The sequence below is a fragment of the Babylonia areolata genome, chromosome 5 (genome assembly GCF_041734735.1).
Source record: "Babylonia areolata isolate BAREFJ2019XMU chromosome 5, ASM4173473v1, whole genome shotgun sequence".
Taxonomy (NCBI): domain Eukaryota; kingdom Metazoa; phylum Mollusca; class Gastropoda; order Neogastropoda; family Buccinidae; genus Babylonia; species Babylonia areolata.
The window spans coordinates 41,130,638-41,140,637 of record NC_134880.1 but is presented as its reverse complement, the minus strand read 5'-3'; the positions used below and the strand labels follow the sequence as shown (position 1 = coordinate 41,140,637).

At 44.6% G+C, this 10,000-nt stretch overlaps 1 protein-coding gene across 1 annotated transcript in view; it reads right to left on the bottom strand.

The window, feature by feature from the left end:
- The window catches only part of LOC143282278 (uncharacterized), a 20,290-nt gene that overhangs the window by 3,311 nt on the left and 6,979 nt on the right, over positions 1-10,000 (bottom strand). The window contains exon 2 of the mRNA XM_076587877.1: positions 3,502-3,743. Coding sequence (XP_076443992.1) covers positions 3,502-3,743 — 242 coding nt within the window. The remainder of the gene's footprint in view (positions 1-3,501; positions 3,744-10,000) is intronic.

Genomic DNA, 10,000 nt, shown 5'->3' with positions numbered 1-10,000 from the left:
CCCCACCCCCAGTCACTGCTATGTATTATTGTATATCCCCTTTCCCCCCCCCAGTCATTGCTATGTATCATTGTATATCCCCTCCCCACCCCCAGTCATTGCTATGTATCATTGTATATCCCCTCTCCACCCCCAGTCATTGCTATGTATCATAGTATATCCCCTCTCCACCCCAGTCATTGCTATCTATCATTGTATATCCCCTCTCCACCCCAGTCATTGCTATGTATCATTGTATATCCACTCCCCACCCCCATTCATTGGTATGTATCATTGTATATCCCCTCCCCACCCCAGTCATTGCTATGTATCATTGTATATCCCCTCTCCACCCCCAGTCATTGCTATGTATCATTGTATATCCCCTCCCCACCCCCAGTCATTGCTATGTATCATTGTATATCCCCTCCCCACCCCCAGTCATTGCTATGTATCATTGTATATCCCCTCTCCACCCCCAGTCATTGCTATGTATCATTGTATATCCCCTCCCCACCCCCATTCATTGCTATGTATCATTGTATATACCCTCCCCACCCCAGTCATTGCTATGTATCATTGTATATCCCCTCCCCACCCCCATTCATTGCTATGTATCACTGTATATCCCCTCTCCACCCCCAGTCATTGATATGTATCATTGTATATCCCCTCTCCACCCCCAGTCATTGCTATGTATCACTGTATATCCCCTCCCCACCCCCAGTCATTGCTATGTATCATTGTATATCCCCTCTCCACCCCCAGTCATTGCTATATATCATTGTATATCCCCTCTCCACCCCCAGTCATTGCTATGTATCATTGTATATCCCCTCTCCACCCCCAGTCATTGCTATGTATCATTGTATATCCCCTCTCCACCCCCAGTCATTGCTATGTATCATTGTATATCCCCTCCCCACCCCCAGTCATTGCTATGTATCACTGTATATCCCCTCCCCACCCCCAGTCATTGCTATGTATCATTGTATATCCCCTCTCCACCCCCAGTCATTACTATGTATCACTGTATATCCCCTCTCCACCCCCAGTCATTGCTATGTATCATTGCTATGTATCATTGTATATCCCCTCCCCACCCCCAGTCATTGCTATGTATCACTGTATATCCCCTCTCCACCCCCAGTCATTGGTATGTATCAATGTATATCCCCTCCCCACCCCCAGTCATTGCTATGTATCATTGTATATCCCCTCCCCACCACCAGTCATTGCTATGTATCATTGTATATCCCCTCCCCACCCCCAGTCATTGGTATGTATCAATGTATATCCCCTCTCCACCCCCAGTCATTGGTATGTATCAATGTATATCCCCTCCCCACCCCCAGTCATTGCTATGTATCATTGTATATCCCCTCTCCACCCCAGTCATTGCTATGTATCATTGTATATCCCCTCTCCACCCCCAGTCATTGCTATGTATCATTGTATACCCCCTCCCCACCCCCAGTCATTGCTATGTATCATTGTATACCCCCTCTCCACCCCCAGTCATTGCTATGTATCACTGTATATCCCCTCCCCACACCCAGTCATTGCTACGTATCACTGTATATCCCCTCCCCACCCCAGTCATTGCTATGTATCATTGTATATCCCCTCTCCACCCCCAGTCATTGCTATGTATCATTGTATATCCCCTCTCCACCCCAGTCATTGCTATGTATCACTGTATATCCCCTCTCCACCCCAGTCATTGCTATGTATCATTGTATATCCCCTCTCCACCCCCAGTCATTGCTATGTATCACTGTATACCCCCCTTTCCCCTATCTCCATAAGACATCCATGTATTGCCATGTATTATTGTATATCCCCTTTCCCCACTTCCATGTATTGCCCGTCATTGCTGTATGCTTTTGTATTACCTCCTACCCCGACCTTCACACTTGACATCCACAAATTGCCAGTCGCTGCTGTATGCTAGTGTGTGTGTGTGTGTGTGTGTGTGTGTGTGTGTGTGTGTGTGTGTGTGTGTGTGTGTGTGTGTGTGTGTGTGTGTGTGTGTGTGTGTGTGTGTGTGTGTGTGTGTGTGTGTGTGTGTACCCCCTTCCACACGCTTGACACGGGCAGAATGACCCCGTCATTATAAAGTTGGTGTTCTCTCTCTCTCTCTCTTTTCTTTGTCTATCTGTCTGTCTCTCTTTTCTGTTCATTGTCTGTCTGCCGGCCTATCTCTCTCTGTGTGTCTCTCTCTCAGTCTCTCTGTATAACTGTCAGTCTCTTTCCTTTTCTCTCTTTCTCTCGCCAATGGGGTTAAGCAAAGAAAGGTCTCCCCAGTGCAGAAAGAAAGAAAGAACAAACAAACGGATCCAGTGGAAACGAGGTGGGATTGAACAAAATGTATGCAATGTCAAGTGCAGCAGGAACGGTGGATGTGTGCATGCGTGTGTGTGTGTGTGTGTGTGTGTGTGTGTGCGAAACGTGTGTGTGTGTCAAAGAACCTCCCCCCCCCGCCGCCCCAAAAAAGAAACACAACAACAATCCCACACCACCAGCATTCACGCCCACTGACGCCCAGCGACATCCACTGATGCCCACCGACATCCACTGACGCCCAGCGACATCCACTGACGCCCAGCGACATCCACTGACGCCCAGCGACATCCACTGACGCCCAGCGACATCCACTGACATCCACTGACGCCCAGCGACATCCACTGAAACCTTCTGACATCCACTGTCGTCCAGCGACATACACTGACACCCACCGACATCCACTGACATCCATTAACGCCCAGCGACATCCACTGAAACCTTCTGACATCCACTGTCGCCCAGCGACATACACTGACACCCAGCGACATCCACTGACGCCCACCGACATCCACTGACGCCTACCGACATCCACTGACATCCACTGACGCCCAGCGACATCCACTGACATCCATTGACGCCCAGCGACATCCACTGAAACCTTCTGACATCCACTGACGCCCAGCGACATCCACTGCCCAGCGACATCCACTGACGCCCAGCGACATCCACTGACGCCTACCGACATCCACTGACGCCCACCGACATCCACTGAAACCCTCTGACATCCACTGACGCCCACCGACATCCACTGAAACCCTCTGACATCCACTGACGCCCAGCGACATCCACTGACGCCTACCGACATCCACTGACGCCCAGCGACATCCACTGACGCCCAGCGACATCCACTGACGCCTACCGACATCCACTGACGCCCACCGACATCCACTGACGCCTACCGATATCCACTGACGCCCAGCGACATCCACTGACGCCCAGCGACATCCACTGACGCCTACCGACATCCACTGACGCCCAGCGACATCCACTGACGCCTACCGATATCCACTCACGCCCAGCGACATCCACTGACGCCCACCGACATCCAATGACGCCCAATAACACCCACCGACATTTAATGACACTCACTGACGCCCACAGACATTCAATGACACCCACTGACGCCCAGTTACACTCAATAACACCCACTGACACCACCCACTGACGCCCACTCACCGAGGACTCACAAAAGCTGCCCTCTTTGTCCCTGCTCTTGCCTCTCAGGCGGCGGGTTCGGCTGCGGAAGGAGTTCCAGATCTTCTTCCGCCGGCTGGTGGGCGCCGCTGCCGCCACGGGAGGGGAGGAGGGAGGGGTGCCGGGAGAAGGGGGGACGTTGACGTCACCCCCTGCTGCGTCATCGCGGAGGTCCCTGACGTCACTGGAGCTGCGGATCTTCCGGCCTTTGAGTTTCTTGGATCCTGGAGGCAGACAGACAGAGAGAGAGAGAGTTCAGAATAAATTAACTGGATCGAATTTGATCTTAAAAGATTTTTTTTATGAGGGAATTGAATATATATAATGCTTTCGTAGGTCCAAAAGGAAAAAAACTGAAGTATACAAGGAAAAGAATGAACACGAAGAAAAATAGAAGAAACAGATGAAACATATCATTATGTAAAGAGGGATGAACATTAACTAGAGTAAATATTTTGGTGGGATGAAAATTGAGATTCGTTGATGTGGATTGAGGTGTGTGTGTGTGTGGGGGGGGGGGGGGGGGTGAGGATGAGAAGTTTTAAGAGGGGAGTGTGATGGTGATGGAGGTGGTGGTGGTGGTAATGGAGGCGGTGGTGGATGTGGTGGTGGTGGTGGTGGTGATGGAAGAGATGATGGAGGTGGTGGTGGTGGTAATGGAGATGGTGGTGGAGGTGGTGGTGGTATGTGTGTCCGCGCTTGAGTATGTGTGTGTGTGTGTGTGTGTGTGTGTGTGTGCTTGTTCGTCAGTGCGTGTATCCGTGTGGTTGTGTGTGTGTGTGTGTGTGTGTGTGTGTGTGTGTGTGTGTGTGTGTGTGAGTCAGTGACTCAAAGACACAGGAAGGACGAGAAAGAGGGAGATTTTTTCCCTAAAGAATCAAATCATACAAAATTATACAACGTAGTAAGAGAAGTTCTGTTCTTGAAAAGTTAAAAATGCCAGTATCCAATGTCCCTCTGTCGGATGAAATGTGGCTCATTTTGGGCTGTACGATTATTTGACAGGAGGTCGTTCCAACTATGTGGAATGGGAAATTATATATGAAGTATAGGTGAGGCGAACCAAAAAATCTGTGTGTGTGTGTGTGTGTGTGTGTGTGTGTGTGTATGTATATATATATATATACACGTGAAGTGTTGGCCTAGAGGTATAACGTCCGACTAGGAAGCGAGAAAATCTGAGTGTACTGGTTCGAATCACACCGGCAATTGCCAGTATTTTCTACCCTTCCACTAGACCTTGAGTGGTGGTCTGGACGCTAGTCATTCGGATGAGACGATAAACCGAGGTCCCGTGTGCAGCATGCATTTAGCGCACGGCAACAAAAGTGTTGTCCCTGGCAAAATTCTGTAGGCAAATCCACTTGGATTGGAAAATAACTTTGCTGAAAAAATAAGGGAAGGGGGAGGGGGGGGGGAGGGAGGGTGCGGTGCTGTCAGTGTAGCGACGCGCTCGCCCTGGGGAGAACAGCCCGAATTTCACACGGAGAAATCTGTTGTGACAAAAATAGTAATATAGATTATACACACACACACACACACACACACACACACACATACATACATACATACATATATATATATATATATATATATATAGAGAGAGAGAGAGAGAGAGAGAGAGAGAGAGAACTGAACTGAAATGAATTCAGGCCTCGTACTATTCAACTGACTACAAACTGATTACCATTGACACCGATAACCATCGGTTATTATCAATTTACACAACTAAACCGTACGAGAGTGCGGCTGCTTGCTGTGGTGACAGAAGAAGAAGAAGAAGAAGAAGAAGAAGAAGAAGAAGAAGAAGAAGAAGAAGAAGAAGAGGAGGAGGAGGAGGAGAGAGAGAGAGAGAGAGAGAGAGAGAGAGAGAGAGAGAGAGAGAGAGAGAGAGAGAGGCTGAGATGTCTTTCAGGAACACAATTTCCATAAAAATGAATCGTCAGCACCTTAAAGGAATGAGGCGAAGGGTAAGAGAGGGGAAGGAGGGGGTGGGGGTGGGGGAATGAGAGGGTGGAGGAGGAATGGGGGTGTGGGTTGGTGGGTTGTGTCACGTGCTTCAAGCGATCTCATCGCCATGATCACAGGCTTTTGTCTAAAGGCTCCAGAAAATTGGGCGTGTGCGCACGCATAGATATGTCCTGTAATGAAGAGGAGGAGGAGGAGGAGACAGAGGGAGAAAGAGAGGGATGGAGATAGGGAGAGTGGGATGGAGAGAGAGAGAGAGAGAGAGAGAGAGAGAGAGAGAGAGAGAGACAGAGACAGAGAGAGAGAGAGAGAGAAACTGGGACAGAGTCGGGCAGATAGCCAAGGAAGATGACAGGAAAGTACTAATACACTGACTCAAGAGAGAAAAAAAAATCCAAACAGAAAAACAGAAAAAGAAAGAAAGAGAGAGAGAGAGAGAGAACTGGAATTGGAACTGGAATGGTTTATTCACAATCAGGCCATAGCCCCGAGTGAAGGGGGTATACATAAACATGATACAACTCAACGAAAACACATAAACAAATAAGCATTAATATAGACAACAAACCGTGCATTGTATCTGTGTGTGGAGAGAGAGAGAGAGAGAGAGAGAGAGAGAGAGAGAGAGAGAGACAGAGACAGAGAGAGAGAACGAACAAACGAACGAAAGAAATTTTATTTTTCCGGGGTATTGAGATGCACAATGGCAAGAATGTTTTCTTTCCAACAATCTCTGAGGTACAAAATAAAGAAAGAAAAGCACAAGAAAAACAAAGAGAGAAAATTGAAATAGTAAGAAGAGGTGAAGAGAGAGAAAAGCGAGAGAGAGAGAGAGAGAGAGAGAGAGAGAGAGAGAGAGAGAGAGAGGAACGGAATGGTTTATTCACATACAGGCCTCAGCCCACAAGGAAGGAGTTAACATGAACATTATGCAACTCAATACGACAACATAAGCAAACAATCATAAATGCAGAACACAGTATAATTAGTGTAATTATATTCATTTCTATAGACAGACAGACAGACAGAGAGGGAAGAGAGAGTGAGTGAAAAGTTAAGTTAGAAAAGTTAAATTACAATCAATATCAAAGAAAATGGCAAGAACAATAATACAACATGTACAAAAAAAGTATGAGATATATGAAAGAAAATGTGAGTAATATACGAGATGGAGAGAGAGGCATATTTCAGAACTGTCCATAACATCAGAAAAAATACCGGGAATAGATTACAATCAGCAACAACAGTAAGAATGAATTATAGTTCTTTAAAATTCTTCATGAGATGTTCACGACTAATTGTCTTAAATGCATGTATATTTTTTTATTTCATGAATTTTGATAGTAGATAACATCGCATTACATTAGTATCCCCCTGAATAAATAAGACCAGAATTGAAAAGATCGGCTCTTTGGAGGGGAATCATATATTTTGGGTGGATGACGGATTGGGTTGCTTTTTGACTCACTTGTGTAAACAAAGTGAGTCTATGTTTTAACCCGGTGTTCGGTTGTGTGTGTGTGTGTGTGTGTGTGTGTGTGTCTGTCCGTGGTAAACTTTAACATTGGCATTTTCTCTGCAAATACTTTGTCAGTTGACACCAAATTAGGCATAAAAATAGGAAAAATTCAGTTCTTTCCAGTCATCTTGTTTAAAACAATATTGCACCTCTGGGATGGGCACAAAAAAACAACAACAAAAAATGAAGCCTAATTATATGCAAACTGCATTTACTGTTATATTTACATTTTTTGTATTCTCTAAACTTGGCACTTTGATCTGATATTCTGACCCAACAACAAGAGCAGTCATTATTATCATTTTATGTTCAAACAGGAACTTTTTTTTTGCTAAGCATGGAAGTTTTATTTATTTTGCAAACGTTTTGGTGCAGAGTGTAAAAAAGGGAAATTACTCTGTAATTAATGCTAGGGGACTTAATTTGCTTTAAACTGATCTTTCTCATCTTAAACATTACATTCTGAAATTATACTCAATACATAAAAAGCTTGGATTTTTTTAAAAGTGTATCACAAGTGAGTCTTGAAGGCCTTGCCTCTCTTGTTCATTTGCTTCTTAAAGGAGGAGGAGCATCAGTTTCTGGCATGATTTCAAACATAAGAACCTTGCTGTATATAAGTTTCGACTTCAGTAGATGGGTATCCAAATTTGTGTAATCAGATATCGATTATGATGATGATTTAAGAAGTATCAGTTTTATGGCTTGCCTATGTAAACTCAGTTGTTGTTTGAGAACATTGTTACGAGCTGAATCCCAAATAGTGGAAGCTTAATTGATATGCGATTCAATAAAGGCAAGAAGAATAATTTTCTACAAATGCAAATCTAAGAAATGTTTCACTTTAGATGGTTGGTGTATTTTTTGATATTATATTTTTGCACAGCGTCATATGATCAGACCAGAATAGGTTATCATCTATTTTAACACCAAGAATTTTATGACGATCTACTTCTTCAGTTATTTCATTGTGGCATAAAGAGATGAGGCGAAGAGAGTTGAAGAGAAATGGCCGCGCTTTTGTCTAGAAGTAATGTTTTTTCGAGTGGATACTCATGTGATTTAATTCAGACCAGTTGACCAGTATTCTCTTGTAAAGATGAAGATACTTTTTTTTCCAGTTTAGGGTGGTTAGTATAAATGGTGGTGTTTTATCCAATTTAGTGTGGTTAGTATGAATGGTTGTGTCATCGGCATACGTCTCACATGATGGTGTTACGTACAGAGGTAAGTCATTTATGAATATACACAGAGAGACAGAGACAGAGAGAGAGACAGAGAGAGAGAAGAAGAAGAAGAAGACGGAGAAAGAGGAGAGGACGTCAAAGACAGAGAGACAAACAGACAGACAGACAGACAAAGGAGACATGGGGTGCAGGGTGATGGATTTCCATCACCACCACATGTAACACCTTCACAGAAATGACGGGGAGGCAGAGGGGAGGGGGTGGGGGGTGGGGGAGAGAGGAGAGAAGAAGGTGGGTGGGGTCGTGGGGAGGGTGGGGAGGAGGGAGATTATAGTCTGCGTTTTGCGACCATGATCACAGGGATATGCGCGCACACACACACACACACACACACACACACACAAACAACAAAAACAACCCTCTCTGACAGGGCGGCGTGCGCATGAACAGAGAACAGAAAAATGGGAGTAATAAGTGCGTGCGTGTGTGGGGGCGGTGGGGGAGGGGGTGGTAAGGGAGAGAGACAGAGGAAAGGGAAGGGACAAGACAAGACAAGACAAGACAAGACATTTTTTTTTTAATTTTCGAGGATAACAGATGAGCACTGACGCGCTTTTTTTTCATCCAGTCCCCGCCCTGAAACAGGGTCCGTACTACACAATAGCACATTATATAATTATGTCATTGCATGCACTACACACTGCTACTTAAAGTCATAGTAATAACACACACACACACACACACACACACACACACAAGCGTGATATTAATAAACTATATAGGGAAAAAAAACATAGAGAACACACACACATACATACACACACAATCTCTCTCTCTCTCTCTCTCTCTCTCTCCCTCTCTCTCAGGGAGGTGAAAAATATATCACAGTCGTGACAAACAAGTGGCACCGAACAAGTCTCGCCAGATTTAGAACGAGAACGATTGGTTTGAATGCTTATGAAAAGTGGTTTCAGACTGAGCCCTCGTTACTCTCCCCTTGTCCGATGTGCGGGCATTCAAGGGAGGATGAGTTACATTTTTTGTTTAGTTGTAAAGCTTATGACGATATTCGAGAAAAATGTGTTGTATTTAAAACAAATTCAGCAAAGTATGAAGATATTTTTGGAGTGCTTAATTTAAATCAGGAAACTTCACTACAGTCACTTGCAAAATATATTGCAGAAGCGAATAACATGCGACGAAAAAAAACTCAACAATAATAAAATAGTATCAGGTGTTGCTCATTGTGAAAAGTGAAATCTGTGTTGTCACTCTCATATGGAAAATATTATGTTATACATTTATATATGTTTTTGTTTTTATTTCTCTCTACATGCCGTTACTTTGAATGGATGGTCGAACTGCACTTTGTTGCACAGATTGATTGATTTCGTTTTGGTTTTGGTTTTCATCAATATTATTACTATTGATGCATGTTGTTATTTGTATTATGAACCCCCATGTCATTAGGGCTGTAAAGCTATTGACATTAAAGTGTTCAGTGTTCAGTGTTCAGTGTTCTCTCAGGGAGGTGGAGGCAGGGGGGTAGAGACAAGAGAGGAGAGAGGAAAGAAAGGGGCCTGGGAGAATGGAAAAAGAGAGATACGGATACGGATACGGATGTTTTATTCAATATAGGCCATGGCCCCTCATGAAGGGGTGGTGTAAACAAACATTACAGAGGTAATATATTCAGATATGTAACATAACACAGTTGTAACCTGAAAATGAGAAAAAAACAGTCATTATCTGCATTTAGTCTTATTCACACATAATAACAAAAAAAGCGGAAAACTAGCACACACTC